Below are 22,255 nucleotides of genomic sequence, written 5' to 3'. Positions count from 1 at the left end.
TTTCCCCACAAAAAAAGCTGCAGTTACAGTTTTAAAAAATTGGAAAAGTCTACCTTCAACCGTAAAGGTAAAAAATGACTTAACACCCTATCAACGCGAATTTCTGAAGAAAATACGAGAAGAACTAAACCAACGGGTAAAAAGTGGCGAGTCAGACATAACAATTAAATACATAAATAATACCCCAACTATTGTAACTACGAAAAGTACTAAAAGTCAGTAATGTTGGCATAATCGATTTCACCATTTACTACACGAACCTGGCTTCTTTAATGGCAAAAAGAGATTTACTAATTGCTGATGTAAATAAGTTTCGACCCACATGTATTATTTTAACTGAAACACACCTCAAGCCATCGATAAAAAACAGTTTAGTTAATATTAGAGGCTATACAATTTATAGACATGATAGAATCAAAGGCACTGGATGGGGAGGAGTAGCAATATATGTGTCAAATAAGCTTAATGGGATACCTTTACAAGTAACGCCTCATTCAGAATATAATAAAGACCCACAAGTTGAATCACTCTGGCTTAATATTAATTACGGCGGGTTCAAACTATTAATAGCCGGAGTGTACCGACCAACACACTATACCTTTGAAGAGACTGATAAATTGTTATTTAACACTGTAAAGGCAGCATCAGAGGGGACCCAGCCAGTTGTCATAGCAGGAGATTTTAATCTTCCAGATCTTCAATGGCCACTAAGAGAGGTTGATACTGATAAATATAATACAATTCATGCAAAATTTATAGAAATGTACGTAGACAGTAATTTGCATCAAATGGTAAACAGAGTGACGCGGAAACGCAACATGCAAGAATCTCTCCTTGACCTGATATTATGTAATGATGAATTTCTATGCACCAAGGTTGACCATCTACCAAACGTTGGAAAAAGTGATCACCAGGTACTTCTGGCTACATTACAAATTTGGCTTCGGGAACAAAGCAAGTGTAAACAGCAGCCCAGAAGGGACTATTTTAAAGCTAATTATGCTGAAGTTGCTGCTGAGCTTGTTAATAATAAGATTATGAACATGGAAGAAACTAGTGTTCAGAATGCATGGTCAAATTTGCTAAAAAAAACACATAACGCTATTGAAACTGTTATACCGCCTAAACGAAAGAGAAAATCCAATATTAACAAGCCATGGATCACCCCATCAGTTATTGAAATGACTGAGGACAAATTGCGTCTATGGAGAATTTATCAGCTAAGTAAGTCGGACAAAGCATATAAAGAGTATAGAAAACTGAATAACAAAATTATCGGTGCTGTGAGGAAACTGAGAATAGAATATGAAAATGGGATAGTGAATAGTGGACCGAAAGCTTTCTACTCATACATACGTCAGCAATTATGTTCAACAGTATCGGTCCCACCAGCTTTAAAGAATGATTCTAATCTAATAACCAGTGACGCAAAAGAGGTTGCGAATTTATTTGCCGAACAATTTGCAAGAGCTTATGTTGTCGAACCATCAGGATCTAATTCGGTCATTAGTAATGTACAAACACCAAGAGTGCAAAATTCTATCGAACTTGTAGAATTCACAGCAATAAAAATTAGTAAAGCATTAAAAACATTCAGTGATACTACATCGATGGGACCTGATCAGCTACCAGCAATACTGCTAAAAGAATGTCACTCAATTTTGGCTCCCCAACTATCCCACATCATGACCTTATCATTTGATACTGGGAAACTACCGCGGGACTGGAAAGAGGCTCATGTCACTCCAATCTACAAAAAAGGTGATAAATATTTGGCAGTCAACTATCGCCCTATTAGTCTCACCAGTATTGTTTGTAAAACAATGGAAAAGATAATTGCTACTGAATTACGAAAATTTATTGAGAAGGAAAATATTATAATTGAGGAGCAACATGGATTTGTACCTAAAAGATCTACAGTGTCTAACCTGCTTCTGTGTCTTGACAAGTGGACTACATATTTTGACAATGGACAACCAATCGACGTAATTTACCTAGATTACGAAAAAGCTTTTGATAGAGTGCCAATAAACCGATTGATATATAAATTGGAGCACTTTGGTATCAGGGGACGACTTCTTCATTGGATAACCGATTTTCTTATTGACCGAAAATTCAAAGTTAAGGTAGGGGAAACCTTATCGGATGCCCATGACGTCCAAAGTGGCGTACCGCAAGGATCAGTACTCGGTCCAATCCTGTTTGGTATATTTATAACGGATCTGAAAAGGGCCATCAAATCAGATTTGTCAATTTTTGCAGATGACACAAAAATTTTCGGCGACCCCGTTGTTAGCCACAATATCATACAGGATGACCTGGAACGCATTTTTCAATGGACACAGGACTGGCTTCTTTCACTAAATACAACAAAGTGTATGGTCCTGCATATTGGAAAGAATAACCCTTGCCTACCGTACACTATTAACTCTGTGCAGCTCCAAGCTGTTGATAAGCAACAAGATCTAGGTATAATAGTCAGTAACAATCTTAAGTGGGAAGCTCATCTTAGTTATATAACCAAAAAAGCGCACTCTATGTTGTACATAATTAGGAAGGCCTTTTATGTTGTTACTAAGGAATTGTTTATCAAGCTTTACAAGACATACGTCCGCCCACAGCTTGAGTATGGCTTCCAAATATGGAACCCATATTTTAAAAAGGACATAGAGATGTTAGAAAAAGTTCAAAGAAAAGCTACAAAGATGGTGACGTCACTCCGAAATAGATCTTATGAGGAACGTCTGCTTGAATTAAATTTAACCACTCTAAAAGAACGAAGACAAAGAGGTGATCTTATAGAAGTTTATAAAATACTACAAGGGCACTACAACATTAAACAATTAAAGGAACTATTTAAATTCAACAAAAACACAAATTTAAGAGGGCACTCACTGAAACTGTACAAGCCTCCATGTGCAAGCAACCCCAGAAAACATTTTCTTCCCAACCGCGTAGTGGACTCATGGAATAAGCTTCCAGAGTCAGTGATCAGTGCACCATCAGTGAACTCATTTAAGAATAGACTTGACGAACATTATAAAAAAACAAAAACCCAAGTGCAGTGACGTACACGCATCAGCTTATGCTGCTAGTGTACTTAATAAATAATAATAATAATAATATATTTACCTTTTTCGCTTTCAATTGTTCTAAATTAGATTTCACATAAAATTCCTCGCGGTCAGAGGTTATTTTGAACGTCCTGTGGTCGTCGAACACGTTCTTAAACTTGATCACGGTGGACCAGCCAGCTTTCACGTCGAACGGCCCCTGAGGTTTCGGTTCAGTCGCTGTTCCTTTTATACGAAAACTGGAAATGATCAAAATGTACGAAAAGTAAGTAACGTAGGTAATCCTTATTGGTGCGTACAACTTGTCAAAAGCCTCACATAGTAGTAGAAGTAGGTAGAGGATGAACGGCCCATTCATGATTGACCAGCCTAGGTATTGAGCGACGGGGCAGAAGTAGTCTTAGAACGAAGCCGTGATAGACCTAGAAGTCGATTTGTTATCTAGTCCTTGACAAACCTTACATGGAACTTTACTAATAAAAAAGCAAGAAAGAGACAACACTACATCGTATTCGTAGACAAATCGCATAGGACCTATATAGTTGCATAAGGACTTGTTTGGCCTGCATCAGAAAACAAATGGCTCTAATCGGGAAATATTATTTTCTACCAAGGACTTCCTGAAACTTACACGAATTCTCCAGCAATGGACGAGTAGAAGCTGACTTTAATGTTCTGCACTCCTAGCTGTGTCGGCTCGAACCACACGAGGAATTTGCCCTTCTCGTTCGCGGGGAGCGTGTATTCCTTCTCCACATTGATAGCCGGGTGATCGACCTTAACATACGTAGATGAAACAAAGTCAACTTTTGTGCCTACTTAATTTAATTTATATGTCTAACTCATTAAGTTCAGTGGTGGGCCCTAGACCGGTGCGAAGTGTGCCACCGCACCGGGTACCAAAATCAACCAAGACTGGTTCACCCTAGCCGCAAGCTAACTTCATCGGGTAAGATTGGTCATACCGGGTGGCCGTAAACAATTTTATGGGGCTGAGGGTTGCCACTTTGAGGTCTCGCACCACCTAAATATTTTGCTAGGGCCGCCACTGATTAGGTTCAACAGGGTTGGTGCTTTAATTGTTATAGAGGCATAGCAATAAGAAGTTACTAATACATGGTGAGCTTTGGGATTAGCTAGTTTGGTGCTTGCAATGCTTACAGCCACCAGGTTACCAATCGAGCCCAATCAATGACTTACCTGTAGGTAACAAACTTTATGGTTAGGTGATAGCAACATATTTATCGTACTTACATAAATGGTTAGATGCTTTAACAGTCAGATTTAATTGACATATTTCATTGGGTATCTACTTTAATAATCGTATTTTTTTATAATTGTTATAATAATTGTTTTCTTTTCGGCACCTTTATACCCCCAAAAAGTTTCTCGAAAGTAACATTAATTTCAAAAGTACCGTAGCATTAAAGTGCGCAAGTTGGTCGCTCTTGTTTTGCACGCGCAGCCGTATAGGGATGCAGTTGCCGAAGGAGGTGGTGAACTCCATGCTCTTCTCCTTGGCGGGCAGGCAGGTGGCCACCACGCGGTACATGTACGTGCCCACGATGTAGTTCTCTATCGTCAGATAGTCCTCGAACTCGCCCACCACCAGCGGCGAATACGTCATTTGCAACTTTGACTGTGGCAAGTTAAACAAGTTAGGGTTACTAGCTTAGCTCGATAAAATAGCTGGTCTTCAGGTTAGGTAAGCAGATCCTGTGAAAACAGAATGTGTCTTTCGATAAAAGAAACAAAAGATTACTCATACACTAATAAGTACGCAATCTCTTCCTATCACTCCACTTTACTTTCATAAGACATTTTTTATAACTTAAAGGTCCCTACGACAAGATATTTTCTTGCAAAGCTTTCGAATTTCCCCTAGTTTCAGTTTCTTTCTTAAAACTTTGCAGAATTAGTTTGATAGGCACTAAGTATTTCTTTCGTAAATTATTCTTGAATGTCTATTATATGGTAGGGTACACACAGGGATATAGGCGTGTTCGTATGTATGTTATTATATAAAAGAGCATCACCTCAGACTGCCTAGCAACCTTGATGACTTCAGCACAGGACAGCTTGTCGCACTTGATATTGAAGACGGCTTCTTGCTGCAGCGGGTTAGCAACCTTCACCTCTTGTTGGACTGACTCCCGCGCTCGTGATACAAACTTCAATGTCGCCACTATCTGACTGGGAGTCACTTGCACGTTCACTTCGTAGAATTGGTACTCTCTCGTCTTTTCGTTTACGAACATTACCTGCAATGTTGTCTGCGTTAGCAGTGCTAACTTAGCACTGGAGTCTATAAAGGCACATTGAAGCAATTCATCTTAAAAAGCAATATTGTATATTTGTCATTTTTTGTTTGCGCACTTAATTTATGTTAAATTCCAATATTGCTTTTCTAGATTAATTGCTTAAATGTACAATAAGAGAGGCCCCTTTAGTCCCCTTTCTAGTTTATGCAAGGACAGATTCAGTACCTAATTTAAATGAACAGTTTGGCTCAATTTGTTCCCAATATTCGAGATTCAGGAAAAAATTGTGAACAAGACTACAGGAAAGCCCCTTAATTTTTGGCCGTACTATAGTGTGTTCTTTGACCACTCAAAAGAGTAGATTTCGCATGTTTATCTGTCTCAGTGTCTGTGTGTGTTTTGTTTAGTCTTGTCTCAGTTATAGTTCATCATCATCATCAGCCCATTAACGTCCCCACTGCTGGGGCACGGGCCTTCCCTATGGATGGATAGGGAGATCGGGCCTTAAACCATCACGCGGGCCCAGTGCGGATTGATGGTTATTAACGACTGCTAATGCAGCCGGGACCAACGGCTTAACGTGCCTTCCGAAGCACGGAGGAGCTGCGGAGGAGGAGCATTTGTTTCTATTTGGCGGAACTAGATATCTCAAAAACGGATATTTTCGGTACTTATCCAGAATATCCCAGGATCTCACTTTGAGTATCATCTCGCAAGGCTCGAAGCATATGTAAGTCCACTGGCACGTGGCGGTCGCCTCGCCCCACACCTTGACTGTCTCCGGGCACTTGATCTCGTAGTAGCCCTCGAACTTGTCCGGAACCACCTTCACCAACTCTGTCATCACCGCGTATGTCTCTGGTTTCTATGAAATCATTCATTCATAAACTCACGCCCGTATTCTTAACAGGGTGGGCTGTAATCAGATGAAAACTTCCACCCACTCTTGAATGGATAGGATGAACAGGATGATCAGCCCAATGCCCGTATCCATCAAATTAGACAAAGAAATCGCACGCAAACACGTTTTTACGTACTGAGAGAGTTCACACACGCACGCATAAGTATAATCACATATCTTGAATTGGTGAAAGATAAAACTCCGTCAGAACATTGCTTAAATATTGGATATTTGTTACGAATCGCATTTATTTTCTATATTTTTGCAGCATTTGCTGACTTACCTCAGTAATATTATAAACCGGCAGATATTCAGTGTGGGACTTCTTAGCGGGTACATTGATGTTGTAAACCCCGTTAGGGTCTGGATGCACGGCGGCTCCAATTAGAAGCACGAACAAAGCACTTTCGCCTAGCGGTGAGAACAGCACCTTTCCCTACAAACAGTTCTTAATTATATCTAGGTAGGTACTTAAATGAAAGCTAAAAATACGTACGACCTATGTTAGGTACCTGTCCACAGAATTAGATCGGCAAGACCTTCTGACTCTACTCTAAATAATAATGAACTGACGCTTCTATATCTTTTCGCAGAAAAATATCTTGCAAATTTTCACTTCTTGGCATAATTTAATTTCCCAAATAGTTCACTTTGGTTTACCTCGTGTTTCCCAACAGTTTTCGGTTTGAAATGTATCGGGATCTCGTACGAACTATTAGCTTCGACATGGAACTCCCGTACGGTTTCAAACGACGTTCCTTCCATTTCGGATATGACTAGCCACTCTTCGTCGGTACTGAATCAAACATTCAACTAAATAACATTGTAACTATAATGTAGGAGTAAAAAATAAAGTATTATAATACTAAATAACTACAAAAGTATACAATATAACTAATAGTCCTTGCCCATTAAAACCTTTCTGGGATTTTCCTCAAAATGTTACTCATTCGCAATCGGTGATAGAGTTCTGGTTCTAAACCTCTGAATAGGTAACTCTTTTCTGCATGTTATGGTATTCTAAGTACGAACACTGAAGTCTTTAAGGACTTTAGGTCCTAAATTGAACTGTTTCCATTGCGATATTAACATTCCGACTTCAATTAATGTAACTTCCAGGCCAATGAATGGAATGAAGAAATGTAAATCCAGGATGTTTTAAGGAAAGGCAGGTGGGGAGTACTTTAAACCGGCGAACGAGTATGAAGACTGATGAAAGTGGAAGAAGCGAAAGTGATATGTCTGAATCGTAGTAAGTGGAATCCTGTTGTATCTGCCTACCTTGACGGGAAAAAGTAACTGTAACTTACGGATTGACAACAACCACATAATCCGTCTTGACTGAGCGCACAGGGCACTCCATATATAAAGTCTTGTTCTGTGGCGCTCCAAAGTCTACGCAGGATGCGTACAGAGCCAGCTCTAGACTCTTGTAGTTTTCAATATTCAAATTCGCCTGAAAAAATATTTAGCGGAAATTCTTTAGATAAATTCACTGACAATCGCTAAGGAATTTTTCTAAAAAGGACTTCGAACCGTTACGTATAAATTAAGTTACCTAGTATAAGTTATTGCAGTTGGTAATAGTTTTTCAACGAGAAAGTCAAAGCTTCCTCGGATACCTCGGTGCGCGGGTCGTACCTTACGAGCCATACCGTACTTGACCGGCTTTTTTCTAGAGAAACCCCCAATATAAAATTGAAAAATATTATTAACCTACCCAAAGTTTAACGTAAGGATTGAAATTCAGAGGTCTGTACGTGATGACAAAAGAGACGCTGGTTCGAGCAGCAATCATTCCATGCATCGGGAAGACCGTAAATTCCTCCGACACCAAAGGTTGCCACCAGAATCTGTAACGTAGAGTAAGGACATTTTTCATCCCAGTGCCAAACAATCAAAAGGCAATTATTTTTTTACTTTGTTACACCTATCCGGTGTCGGATCTTGCTAAATGAGTATTTATAAATGCTATGTTTTTTTTTTGTTCACGCCTATGTGAGGAAGTCAGAGGGCGCAGAGTTTTGAGTGTGTGAGTGGTCAGAGCCACAAAAAATCAGAATAACAAAATGAATTGCATCTTTTCATATTGTATTAACTTACCTATTATTAATAAATAAAACACAATGCAAACAGAGACTCCGCGAAGTCCGAACAACACGGGCCGCCGGCGGACCGGAGTCACAGTATACTGGCTTCTATTTCTAGATTCACATAAAATAACATAAGCTCACGACTGTATTACAATTCGGGTAGTCAGAGCTACATCCATCGCAAGATGAACTAAGTCACCTCACCGAAGTTTCTGTTAGACCAACGTGATAGGTGGAAATTTCTACATTCGAATTTTATAATTTACTAGCGACCCGCCCCGGCTTCGCTCGGGTGCAATGCTGAGCAAAAAAAGAAATTATTTACGACATCACATTAAAATCTTCTCTACTATTTAATGGATGTTATTATACATATAAACCTTCCTCTTGAATCACTCTATCTATATTAAAGAAAACCGCATCAAAATCCGTTGCGTAATTTTAAAGATTTAAGCGTACATAGGGATATAGGGACAGAAAAAGCGACTTTGTTTTACATTATGTAGTGATCTTGGTTCCAGGGTTCTGCCAATCGTATCGGTTGTCGTACTTACTTGGCGCCGTAATCGCCTTCATTGTGCAACTTGACTTTCATTACTTTGCACCCGCGCTTGCGCACTCGGCCAAACTGCATGGAGTCCTGGCTGAATCGGAAGCTCATGCCGGTAGCGCTGCCGCTGATCAGCACCAGAGGCCGTACGAGTTCTAACACCACCACATTCAGCTAGAAAAACAAATGTTTTTTGTAGTACCTATATACATAAAACATAAACAGCCTATATACGTCCCACTGCTGCACAAGCCTCCCCTCTATGAACCGGGTAGGATATGGAGCACACTCCACCGCGCTGCTTTACTGAGGGCTTTTGTTGTACATTGATTTAAAATAAATGATGATGAATGATGGATGTAACTCTGAATACCTCAATTGGGATATAGGTGTGAGCTTATGTTCATTTAAAATATGTGTTGCTTTGAGTATTTTGTCACTTCTTCTCCACAGCCATACCATATAATAAAATACCCTTATTAAAGAAAATTTTGAGTTTGATTATTATCATCACCTTGACTAAAAATTTTTCTCATACTGGTAGTCGAATGTGCAGAAAAATAATAATAACCTTAATAACCATGTAGTGCAGAAAAAATACAGTTTCGATAAATGAGATATTTGAAAGCAGAATTGGCAGTAACAGAAAAATCACTCCGAAACATTTGACTACCCGTGATTCTTTATTTAAACATGAGCTCACGACTATATCCCAATAGGGTAGTTAGAGGTACATCTATCGCAAGATGAACTCAGTACCCCCATCTCACAGAGCTTACTATTCTCATTTTAACGGTAAAAATAGGAACGGAAAAGTATACCCTAATAATCTGATAAACTTCACAATGATCACAAAGTGCACGACACAACAAATGTGACAAGTACCTGAACTTTAAGCAAGCTTATTAATCCAACTGGTTTGAAGAGTATCTTTATGGCCACTTTTCTATGTGGTTGGATGACGCACTTGGACGGAACCACCTTTATAGAAGACATCACGTTCTTAATATCGATTGCTGTTTGTTTCTTCATCAGATCTTCCCGGTACGCTTGCACCATTTTAATCCTGGAAAAATAATAGGTTTTTATAACATTTTCTGGCTATTGATTCTTGACTTGTCCTATCCTTTCTAACGTGATGTACTTGGTATAGTTGATATAGTAAAGTAAGGCAAGGATGATGGAAAGAAGTTTACTTTAGCAATAACCCGATGATAACAAGAACAAGTTAATTGTCATAATCAATGGCGTCCGTAGTCCAGTGGTTGTGCGTTGGGTTCATGATCCGGAGGTCACGGGTCACTTTGTGTGCCCTGGCTTGGTTAGGACATTACAGGCTGATCAGCTGATTGTCGCAAAATAAAAATATCCGTATTTCGGAAGGCACGTTGGTTGGTTAATATAGTCGTTACATGAGTCATGTCAGGCCACGATAAGAATCGTGATGATGCTGATGCTCACATAAACTTCTGTGACAATCGGGATTTTACCATTATTACTTATTTCAAATGATAACATTAGTTACCTAGATGGCCCAGCATTGACGCTTTGAGCGGGGTCAAGACAAATACTCGTTCCATATGAAGCAGCGTCATCATCAATTTCATAATCATAGAAATTCTTGAAAACAAAAGCAGCGTCTATTGCCACTTTGCTGTGGTTCATAACTTCAATTTCCCGTACAATCCTGTTGCCTACTTTCACTGGTCCCAGGTCGAAACTCTTCTGGCATCCTTCGTAAAGATCAACTAACAAGGGAACACCTAAAAAGACGATCATTTTATTACTGCGCCCTTTTCCCAAACTACTTATTTAAATATTTTATTCAAGCCTTGTGCACACAAAGGCCGTAACGCGAGTGGCCTGGAAGTAGGTTACCGATGAATTGGCGTCTGAACGCGTGCTTAAAAAACCCGGCTCGGAACGCTCCCGGAGTCGCCTCTGTCGCTATCATTAACTTTATAATAAAATTGTTACCTTCTCCTCTAATGGTGACTATATCTTCAACAAGGGAATTGACCCAAAATTGTAGTTTGAACTCGTAATGTTTTACTTCCTTAGGTCGGAAATACACGGGTATTTTCAGTCGTTTTCTAGGGTTGACTTTTGGTTCTTGGCCCTTAAAATCGACATACAGCTCTGGTACGTTGTCAGTGTTTAAGTCGAGTCTAAAATGTTTATGTATGGAGTTAGGTTAAAAATACAAATTAAGAAACTTTATAAAATAAAAAGTAACTATTACATGAGTCATTAGTATACATCTGCGTGCCTTTCGGGACGATAACGAACACATATAAAGAGCCAAAGTGTTAGACGTACACGCTAAGAAACATGCCTGGGTAATGGAGAAACAGGGGCCAAGGGAAATGGAGGTAAACTATATAAGGGTAGGTTCCCACCAAAGCGGATATATGGGAGATAAGAGAGGAAACGAGCGAAGATGTGCAGTAATTGGCCAATCACCGCGACGGAGAGAGTGACAGAACGTATTCTTGCGGTCAACCCAAGGGTTGACTTTTAACTAGTTAACTACGGAAGCCTGAAAAAATAATACTATTAATCACACATCGTACATTATCGTAACTTTGTCATCGTTGGTGAAAGCCAAGTTCTTCTTGTAAGTCCGATCTGGTGCATTAACTATACATTTGCCAAAATCAAATTCCTTGCACGAGAAGTGATACAACGGCTTTTGGATTTCAGCATATAACTGTATGGTGTATTCTGGTCCGTCAGAAATCTGGAATATGTAGGTCAAAATATACCAATGATATTCGAATTTTTCGTGTTCATGTTTGGATTTGGATCATAAATTCATAATTATCACGTGCTGAGCGGTGAACGAAAACATCGTGACTAAACCCAATTCCCAGGGAAATGCGTTGCGGAGGTATGTGACCTAACCTGTATTGGGCTGGTTTTTCCTTCGCGGATTGGAAGATCAGACAGGCAGTCGCTTCTGTAAAAAAACCGGACCTGTCAAATCTTCAGGTTAGATTAGCGGACCCCGTAAGAAACGGGATAACGCTAGGGAGATGATAAGCTCAGAGTCCAAAATGTACCATCTGTCGGTAGAACTGGTTCAACGGCTGTAGACTAGAAAATACTTACAGACAGACTGACAGGGTACTCATAGACGGGCACTTGTCTGAGTTGAAAGTGCAGATTGCAGTTCACCTCGCCGCCAGGCGACAGGTAACCGTTTTTCGGCTCCACGTACACCTCAAGATACTTCCTCACCGGCGTACATGTGTAATGCCAGTCGTAGAAAAATGTCGCTGAACCACTGTTCTTTATTTTGAACAGAATTACTCTTTCGTATGTTGACGCAGTCTAAAAAACGTATGAAGTAAAAGTAGTAAGTAGTCGTTTTAAGTCGGGTAAGAGTCGAGTAAGTACGAGAGATGAGCTGAACAAAGTGACCATACTAAGAATGGTGACTGATGATGAGAATGATGTTGCTTCTGTGCTGTTCTGGGAGCGAATTGAAAAAATATGGTAAACGTTTAGCTGCTTGTCTTCCATGTCGTAAAGTCCGACAAAACGATTTTAGACAATTCTTATGAGCGATAGGCTGGTCCCTTGTCACCATAAGATTCATCATATCCATCTTAGGACTTTGTATCAGCAGTGGCTGCAAGTTGTCTTACTTGTGGCTGCCCATCCCATTAGATGTGGTCATCTGATTTAGTTTGTCCAATTATAGATCGAATCCCAGGGCCTGCCTTAAACTACGTACCTAGTGTGGAATATTTTCTAAATAAACAGGTACGTACCTCTTCCAAGTGTATGCGCGTATTGACTTTGTGGTCGAGCACGTGCTCGGTGCCAATGATGTAGTATGTGACGGTGGGCTTCACCAGGTAGCTGAGAGCGTTCACGCACACCGTCAGGTACTGCATCATGTACTCTATGTGGTAGAAGATTTTGAACGACATCGGACCATCCTGGATCGGAATGTAGCTTATTCTGAAAATGTATGACAAACTGTGTAAAATATTTTAGGTTCCTTATAATCTAAATAAACTATTTTCGCCTGGGCTCTATTTTAAATAAATTCATCTCAATACACAACTACATCCTCTACCATCTCAAAAAAAGAGAATATAATTCACAGTTAGTCTCAAAACCGTTATTTTTTAAATTAAATTCTCTTTTGTCTATTTTGTTACATTGAAAGCAATATCTTGGGAGCAGGGATTCTTCAGAATAAAGAGCAAATTCCATTTAATAATTCTGTTTATCTTGCTTTTTATTGAAAAATTAAATGATTAACGATTATCAACGATATTTAGCGATTGCCCTAATAATAAGACTTCATCGATGTTTTGCGAGCAAAACAAAACTATGGTAGTTTTAGTTATATTTCAAAGAAACCGTTTCCTCTGCTTACCGTATAGGTGTTTCAGATAAAGGCTTCAACGTTCCCCGTTCAGGAGTCACAGTGATTGGCTCTTTCCCAAGTTCATTACATAGAGAGTTCCCCTTGTACTCGAATCGCAACGGCTCATTCTCATTGTTCTTCAACATGACCATATGTGTCGACACGAAGTCTACTAACGAGTTCTTGATGACTACTATGGTTGGCACGAAAACTACATCTGGTTCCCGCACGAATCCCACCACCATTAGTGGGATAGTCAGTGAATACGTGCTGATGAGGAACCTCCATTGTGATTCGTACACCTGGACATTTTGAAATAATAATGTTCCTAGAAACACACACAGAATGGTGGCCATGAAAAGGAAAATGATCAGTGGGCAGACCAGCGACTCATCGGTCGGAATTTGGAATACGACATCGTTGAAACGGCGGGAGAGCTGCAGATGAGATTAGCGTATTACCAGATAGGAATGCTGCAAAATAAAGGCGGCTTATATTCAACAGGGAAAGAATGCGAGCTGAAATTGCGGGATGATTCTATGACTCCATCCTATCCAAAAAATCCTAGATGAATGGAATGGAATATTTAAATATTTCATACTATTTGTCATCTATAACGTAATGAGCGTGCATTTTCATGGTATATTTTATCAACATCCATGCCATAAATCCTCTACAATACGTTCAGAATAGGTAGCTTTAGTTTTTGTGTGTGCCCGACCACGCTACATAAAACTAAGTTACAAAATAGATGCGTTATAAATAAAACGAATAAATAAAACGTAGTAAATAACGATTTAAACAAAAAAGTAAAATAAAACTGCATACCCGGATTTTGTTATTCTCTATCGCTGGTTTGAGCGTGTCCTCAAACGGGGTAAGCTCCATGGTCGACTGCATCGCCATTTTCTATCAGATGTTCACAATGTTCATCAATAATGGTTATTTTTTCAACAAGGGAGGAAAGTAATGTTTTCTTCGCTAGTGCCAAGTTTAAATCACGAACTAGCAAAGTGGTCTAATACCTACAGAGCGTCCTGAGTGATTTAAAAACACGAGAAATAAAAAAGATATTCAGTCGTACAACTTTACACCTCATCAGTGAATTCACAATTCAAAACTACAAAAGATTGAGGTAAGGGTATTCGCAATAAGGATAATCTTTAGAAACCAAGGGCTTTTACGTTAGGACTGCTAGAGATACCCACTCGATGACACGTGACCATTGGATCGTGCTAAATGACTGACACACTTTGCCTTTTATACCCCGAAGAAAATACTAATCGTAGGTAAAGTATGGAATATAATAGGCGTTACTTACCCCAGGTGCCGTGGGGGCAAATGTAAACGTGACTTCAGTGGAGGTGCCGGCCTCAACGAAGCCCTTCATCATGTCACAGTGCACGGGAACAAGCTCGGTAGCGTTGTATTCGCTCAGAGGAACCGTCTCGAATACAAACTCGTACCCTTCATTCGTAGGGTTTATCACGTTAAAAGATCTGGAAAATATCGAAAAGTTGTCTAACTTCTTTACGAAGACCAACATTAATATTAATACGTATTGCTAGTGGTAATAGTCTGCATAAAACAATCCCCAATCTCCATTTCCCGGTAGTCTTACCAGTTGAACTACTGGGAATTTCCTTCCCAATGGACTTACTGGTAGGACCACTGGGAATTTTGTTCCCAGTAAAACAAAATTTTCAAAAGTTCCTATCCTTATTTACAAATATTTTCTTTTGCCTTATACTTTTTTGTCTGAGATCTAACTTACTAACCCGACGGCCTCTAGTAACTGGTAGCAGTACGGTCACGAGCACTAATATGTATACACTTTGAAACCATGTCACATTAACTTTTTTGACAAATTAAACCGTAAGTCTCATTAAATGTCAAATATGATAGTGTGACAGGGTTCTAAAGTGGGTACATGATATTGCTCATGACTGTACAAAGTGATGAATAAACGTTCTCGTCCACTTTGTGAACGGAATGGGAGCGCAGCGTTTGGAGCGTCAGGGTATCTTTATATTGATTCCTACTCGCACTGGCGCATCGGGGCGGCCTGTGTCCAGCAGTGGGGTCTATATAGGCTGGCCGCCTGCTCCAATTCCGCTCATTCTGAAGCGCAACTTTATGCCAAACTACGGTTAATGATATCTACGTCAGGACTCATCTATAATATCAACTGACAGATATGACTCTTACTTCCTGTAACATCCCCATCCTAACACGTTAAATTCCAGCACCTCCATGTATGGCGGCAGCGCGACGCTGGTGACCGTCCGCCTGCCAGAGGTCAGGTAGTCACTCTCTTCCAGGTCCAGGTGCACGTATGGAATGAGAGACTTCGCAAATATCTTGCAACTTATATTTTGGTCGTATGGATCCAAGTTATCTAGGAAAGATATATTCATCTATACGTTGTAAATAAATATAGAATCACGAAGTAATAAGAAAAATACTTAGTTGGCGATAGTTCGTTTCACTTAGAAAAATCAAGACCTGCAGTACAGGGAAGGCGTCGTAGGCGGCGACGTACCTACTTACACGGCTCAATAACAATTGACATAAACCCTCCGCCCCTCTTTAGGCCGGTTGTTGTAAGGGCTAGGCACATTCATTCACAATAACATGCGTAATTTTATCAATTAGTACATAGTCTAAAAGAAAGTCTGTTCTACATTATGTTCGATCTAATCTCGAGAATTTTCAAATGGATTTGCTTTTAGTGTAGAGTAAAAAATATACACAGACGAAGCCAGGTCGACGCATCATCATAATAAAAATAATACCTACATGTGTCAGAATTAAGTATTCAAATATTACCAATAGAACTTTTTAAGCAGACTCTGAATTCGAAAGCTTCTAGAGGTTTAAAGGTGACTTTGAAGGTGCGATGCTCGCCGGGTTTGAGGCACTCCTTGCAGGGCTCGATGGAGAAGGGCAGGTCCACCTCGAACCACGTGTCCACGCTCTCCCGCCCGATACTGCCGCTCACCAGGGTCTCTTTGCTCTCTGGTGATAAAAAACAAATAAATGAAAATAGTTTATTTCAAAATGTCATTCCATAGTTTTTCAATTTTACAAAGGCGCATTTTACATGTAAAATAACGTAATAATAATATAAGTATAATATTATCGATTGGGCTGTAAATTAGACCACAGCTGCTCCATTTGTTGCATAATACACTAATCTCTCGTAATCGTCTAAAAAAAGCACGATTGATTGAACAGTTTCGTTCAGAAACTTGTGTTATTCATATTACAACATAACATATTAAAGGTCCTAGCCAATAGGTGCATTCGCTCTAACGTTATTTATACGTATAACCCGAAATTTAAACACGATGACTTTCGGTTCTGCGCACTCCACAAAGCATAATGGACGGATTAATTTCTGTATGTGTACTTTGATTACCGTCTCTTCATAGTAAATCTTTGATAAATAAGTGGACTCGTTGATGTCTTTTGTATGCATACTTTAAATAAGTATCCGGCGAAATAGTAAGTACCTAAATGCAATTTGCGGCAAATCTAGGTTAATAAGTCACGTCACAAATAAAAAACTAATAAGTATAAAATACATCAACGAGAGTACTTATTCTAAGCTTTAATTTTCTTTTTCCTACGTATAAATTGTAATACTTAAATTGTAATACTTAGCTACAAAAAAGAAATGTGTGATATAAATAACACCTTCTGTCTCAGGTACGAGTGACCTGCCATCAGCACGGTTAGTGCTGTCCTCTTCGGCGGTGGGCTCCGGCGGGGAAGCTTGCAACTGTAAAATTACCATGTGAGTAAACCATCAGAATATGTATGCGCACACACTCTCACACACACACACTTTACACTCACTCGTAGTCTATGCCTTTGTTTGTTATTTATCTATTTCCCTCTGGTTGTACAAGTGACTCATTTACATTGTATGCAACAATATTATGAAATAAAAAAGGAACATGTGTCCTGCATACTATGGGCACCTTGTGCTTATGCTTAAGTCTTGTTGATTGTGTAACTTAAGTCGCTTTTATGTAGGTCATATATCATTGCAATACTTAAAAATACTACAACTTTCCGCACTAGGCCCGCGTGATGGTTTAAGGCCCGATCTCTATCCATCCATAGGGAAGGCCCGTGCCCCAGCAGTGGGGACGTTAATGGGCTGGTGATGATGACTACAACTTTCTACTCCTTTATTTAAGTAGTAATTAGAGGATAACTGTTATTGGCTTTGGTTTAGTAAGTAACATTGTAAAACAATTAGATTAAGCTGTTGTTATCCCAAATAAATAAGCGTTCTTTAAAAAGAGGGTTGGGCGTGGGAATGAAATCACAAACTAAATCCCGCCAGCGCGACCAGCTTATGTAACAAGCATTAGGCTGCGTTTCCATTGATGCGGAGCTGTGCGGAGATGAGCAGAGATGTGCAGGACCCGACTAATCACCGTGAGGGAGAGAGTGACAGAGCGTGTTTTTTTTTCGCTCTCTCGAACGCTGTGATTGGTCAAATCCGCATATCTCCGCTCTTCTTCGCCCATCTCCGCGTCAGTGGAAACCCGGCCTTACTCGCCAGTTGTGCGGTAACCCTTCTTATGCATCTTGTATGTGTGTGCAATAAATAAGGGTTTATTTTTTATATTATAAGACGCTTACATTTGCCTAAATTACTACAATCTCGCGTGACGCGACTATGTGGCGTTACGGGCTTGTTTGAATTGCCCTTATCTCATTCAGATTTCTGACTATTCTATTATATGCAATCCTTACAAGTCTAATAACTGTTATTCCAATCATTTTCTTAAAACTTGCCCACGTCGTTTAAACAAAAATAATACTTACCTCTTTCTGATGCACGCGCTTGTCTATCCTAGCAGGGTACTCATCGTCAATGTAAAAGTTCCACGTTATTTTCATTGGTACTGTACCGACGTTGTCCACTTTGAATGTGAAACTCCTTGTCTGTGTCATAATATTTATATTATAATAACCCTAGTAGATGCAGAATTGCTTCGCCGAGAAAAAAAGGCTAATGAGAAAAAAACCTAAAGTTTGATATTCACAGACACAGCACGCTTTACCGCTATCGTACTCACTTATTGTACCTCTAGTAAATGCCTGAATCGTGCAGACAAAATATAATAGCGCTAGGTGCCTACTAAACATTCACAGTCGTTTGTTTATTTTAAAAAGCTCCCAAAATTACTAAAAAGGTTGATTGGTCCTTAGTTAGTTAGTGGGCTCTCATCAGTAATTTAAGAGCCTCCATTTTTGTCTATCAAAGACCAATTCCTTCATCTCCTAAGACATGACGTTCGCCTTCTCTTTAATCTGTTCCATGTAAGCTCTCTACGAGCATAACCAGTGTGGTGTATTAATGGGCTCTACCTTTCGCATATAGCCCATTGATTTAGACTCTTAAATCATCCAGTGTGCGTAGTAATATTTACCTGATAAATAAAGGTGTCCTTCAACTTCATTTCCTCTGTGAGGTTACACTCGTATTTGGTGTATTCGGTGGTCGCCGAGTAGAGGATCTTTATGTTGATCAAACCTAGGAAGTCTGCCGGGGGTACCGGCTGTTCTTCGATCGGACACTCAGTCCTTTCTTCTACACTTATTTCTCTGTACATAAAGTTTAAATTGTACACTATACATCATAAGCACGAAAACTGGGGAAAATGTGGAAAGGCGAATCCTGAGAGCGTAGACTAGTAGCACGCGTTATATCTCCTATCGCTATCGAACACACGCACAGGTTATAGATAACGATTATAGAAATTGAAACTGATGTCACTTGGCTAGAAGGTAAGCCGAATCGACACCAAAGAATAAAACTTCTAAAATAATATTAGAGGAGCAATAGAGAAGGAGAAGGTCCACATAATTGAGTAGTTGTCTAGGTCAAAGAAAAAAAAATGAAATTCTGATTACTAAACAAAGCCAGATCTAAAGGTGACAAAAAACGTTTTACTTTGCCATTTAACTATCTATGAATTTTAATAAGAAAAATGTAGTAAGTGCGACATTTTGTCACAGGTACGAGTCACAGGTTGCTTTTCCATACAAATTTCATAGTAATTTCGTGTTTTGACGTTAATAAAAAGCAACTGATTTGACTAGTTGGAAACTACCCTATTATTCCGTACTTACTGTCTATTTTATTAAGAAAACGTTAAAAAATGTAGTCATCACGTTTGTCCGGAAAATCTACAATAAGTCACGTCAAAAAAAGGAAGTTATCGCAGAACAGACACAATGTTCATAAACAAAGCTTATGAAAATGCGTACTGGTTATGCTCGTAAACTGTTCTTGTTTGTCGGTCGTCCCACGTGGCTCCCTTCAAATCCATGGTCAGAGTGTCATCGCTGATTGCCGTCAACGTACAGATCAACGGCTCCTAAAATTAAACGGCGTTATTATTTTCTCCGAAAGTAGGGAATAAGATCTCATGTTCTTCCATCGCGTAGGTAGTGAGGTGGATTACCAACCCCATCAACCCTGGTGTCAGGGTTACTATTGAGCCGCCAAAGGCCCCTGATACGGCTCATGTAACGAATCCTAACAAGATCTCATTATACAGGGTGTTAGTGACACCTTAACGAAAACTTTGAGGGATGATTCAGGCCATGATTCTGAGTTGATATCAAGTGGAATTATCCGTCGCAAAAGTATGGAACGGAAAATAATTAAAAACAAAACACTAAATTGAATTTGAATTTTCCGACAGGAAAATCCACTTGATATCAACTCAGAATCATGGTCTGAATCATCCCCCTCAGTATTCGTTACGACTTCACTAACACTCTGTAAATAAAAGTCAACGAAAGCGTCTGCTACCGGGTTATCTCTAGTGTGGTGGATAATGGGCATTATATTAAGACGTGACGTGAGGTGAGGTTTATTTAACGCATAAGAATTAAAATCTTACACCCGAAAATCGGGTTGTTTTTCTTTTTTTTTCTGTAAATAAAATTTAATAAATAGAGTAATTAAAATTCAAGCTCCAAAACGTAAAAAGCGTTAAACTTAAAGCATGTTTTCTTTAACTTCTTTCTACGAATAAACTCCTTACCCTCTTTATAACAATTGGTTGAATGGAGAAGAACATAATCTCTAAGTCTTTCTCTTCTGCTGGTGAAATGTAACCGACGGTCGGTTTGATGACTATGTTCTCTTTCTCCTCCCAAATGAATTTATATACTTTTTCGGAGTTATTCATCATAATCGCAGTTCTCTTTTGTGCAGTGCATATTTCGCAACCTCCTAGAATAAGATTACGAAGAAAATTACACTTTGATATTTATAGCTTGCTTATTTATAGCGTGGTGGAGTATGCTCCATACCCCCTCCGGTTGATTGAGGGGTGGCCTGTGCCCAGCAGTGGGACGTATATAGGCTGTTTATGTTATGTTATGTATTTATAGCTTGCCCATCGTAGCTTGCCCAGCAGTGGGACGTGTGTAGCTTGTTTATATGTGTTAGTGACATCGTAATAAAAACTTTGAGAAATGATTCAGACCATGATTCTGAGTTGATATCAGGTGGAATTTTCCGCCGCAAAAGTTTTTTTTTTATTAATATTATAAACAATTGCAAAGTACATTATCATGTTTAGTACAGTACATCACAAACTTAAAAAGTTTTGCCGTGCACTGCAGATTCGTGGTTCAGATTTTTTTGTGGTATGAAACTGAAAATAGTTAAAAAAAAAATCCGATGGGAAATTCCACTTGATATCAGTATTCGTCACGCTGTCACCAACACCTGTGTATATTATTTATTTATAGCACAATTTGTAGTAGAAATGTTAAAACCTACACATACATAAATATACGTTCCAATGCTGGGCACAGGCCTCCCCTCAATCAACCAGAGGGGGTATGGAACATACTCCACCACGCTGCTCCACTTCGGGTTGTTAGTGGTGATTTTTACATCTAATAGATAGCCGGGACTAACGGATTAACGGCGTTGAAATGTTAAACCATATAGTAACAGTTTTATACATCAATGATTAAACCAGTCATTTCATTTTATGAAAACGTGATTTTTTAAAATGTTTTGGACGTCTATTACTATCTTTAATTTACTTGTAAAGATTTAGGTACTTTACACATACAAGGTGTAGACAGTATAGTAACACCATGAAAGTAAATAATAAAGTTTTTTTTCCATATTAGAGTCCTACCACGCATAAATCCGTTCAACCTTTATAAAGATACCTAACAACCATTATACAGACTTGTCATGTTAACTAATTATTCATAAATGGGACAGAACATACCAAAATCTAATAGGTACTTGAGTACTGCCGGCTCTATGGCACCTTCCGCCTTCGACTCTAGTGGAGTTTTCTTCTTAAATTCTTTTGATTTTTTCTTCGTCACCGGGGCACTCTTGCTTTTCTTCTTACTGTCTGTTGTAGAGCCAGTAGACGCTACCTTCCTAATAATAATTGGATAACAAGGGTTTTTAAAAGATAAACTTTCTGATGCGATGATTATTTCAACCGTACGCCGCTGGCCACTTTTCCAAATAATAATAATAGTCTAGTGATGAAAACGACATATAAACTAAAATATATCTCACGACTGAGTACAGTCGTTCCTTGGCAAACATACTATCCTACGCTTTTGGTAACTATACGCACACCCAGGATACTTCATTCAAACAACCTCGTTTTACAAAGACACCACACATTGACGTTATCACCCGCATCTGTGTGTAACATCTGACGCCATACGATTTAAGTCTAAACTAAACTACGCTCGAGGAGGGGTGAGGTAATCCTAGCTCAGACGCTGGTGGGCAGCGGAGAGTTGCCGGTCTATACGTAATATTATTCCTTATTCTATGCTCAACGTTAAGATAAAGCAAGTGAAAATTAATGAGATTGATACAATTTGGATAAGCCCTCTGAAGTAAGCAAAACCGTAGGATAGAAATATCTGAAAGAAAACTGTGGAGGCTCTATGTTGAAATTAA

The 22,255-nt window shown here is 39.2% G+C and overlaps 1 protein-coding gene across 1 annotated transcript in view; it reads right to left on the bottom strand.

The window, feature by feature from the left end:
* Window positions 1-22,255, bottom strand: part of LOC126367070 (hydrocephalus-inducing protein homolog) — a 48,284-nt gene that overhangs the window by 1,072 nt on the left and 24,957 nt on the right. Inside the window, exons 46-71 of the mRNA XM_050010472.1 lie at window positions 21,555-21,715; window positions 20,343-20,533; window positions 19,558-19,667; window positions 18,717-18,891; window positions 18,109-18,228; window positions 16,963-17,047; window positions 16,093-16,281; window positions 15,472-15,661; window positions 14,585-14,762; window positions 13,273-13,565; window positions 12,656-12,848; window positions 11,991-12,212; window positions 11,453-11,619; window positions 10,857-11,047; window positions 10,405-10,642; window positions 9,765-9,945; window positions 8,884-9,053; window positions 7,957-8,089; window positions 7,547-7,692; window positions 6,897-7,032; window positions 6,520-6,672; window positions 6,033-6,200; window positions 5,111-5,335; window positions 4,492-4,713; window positions 3,706-3,851; window positions 3,133-3,313 (exon numbers count right to left, since the gene is read on the bottom strand). Coding sequence (XP_049866429.1) covers window positions 3,133-3,313; window positions 3,706-3,851; window positions 4,492-4,713; window positions 5,111-5,335; window positions 6,033-6,200; window positions 6,520-6,672; window positions 6,897-7,032; window positions 7,547-7,692; window positions 7,957-8,089; window positions 8,884-9,053; window positions 9,765-9,945; window positions 10,405-10,642; window positions 10,857-11,047; window positions 11,453-11,619; window positions 11,991-12,212; window positions 12,656-12,848; window positions 13,273-13,565; window positions 14,585-14,762; window positions 15,472-15,661; window positions 16,093-16,281; window positions 16,963-17,047; window positions 18,109-18,228; window positions 18,717-18,891; window positions 19,558-19,667; window positions 20,343-20,533; window positions 21,555-21,715 — 4,564 coding nt within the window. The remainder of the gene's footprint in view (window positions 1-3,132; window positions 3,314-3,705; window positions 3,852-4,491; window positions 4,714-5,110; window positions 5,336-6,032; window positions 6,201-6,519; window positions 6,673-6,896; window positions 7,033-7,546; window positions 7,693-7,956; window positions 8,090-8,883; window positions 9,054-9,764; window positions 9,946-10,404; window positions 10,643-10,856; window positions 11,048-11,452; window positions 11,620-11,990; window positions 12,213-12,655; window positions 12,849-13,272; window positions 13,566-14,584; window positions 14,763-15,471; window positions 15,662-16,092; window positions 16,282-16,962; window positions 17,048-18,108; window positions 18,229-18,716; window positions 18,892-19,557; window positions 19,668-20,342; window positions 20,534-21,554; window positions 21,716-22,255) is intronic.

The sequence above is a fragment of the Pectinophora gossypiella genome, chromosome 1 (assembly GCF_024362695.1).
Source record: "Pectinophora gossypiella chromosome 1, ilPecGoss1.1, whole genome shotgun sequence".
In the NCBI taxonomy this organism is placed as follows: domain Eukaryota; kingdom Metazoa; phylum Arthropoda; class Insecta; order Lepidoptera; family Gelechiidae; genus Pectinophora; species Pectinophora gossypiella.
This window is presented reverse-complemented; position numbering and strand designations above follow the sequence as displayed.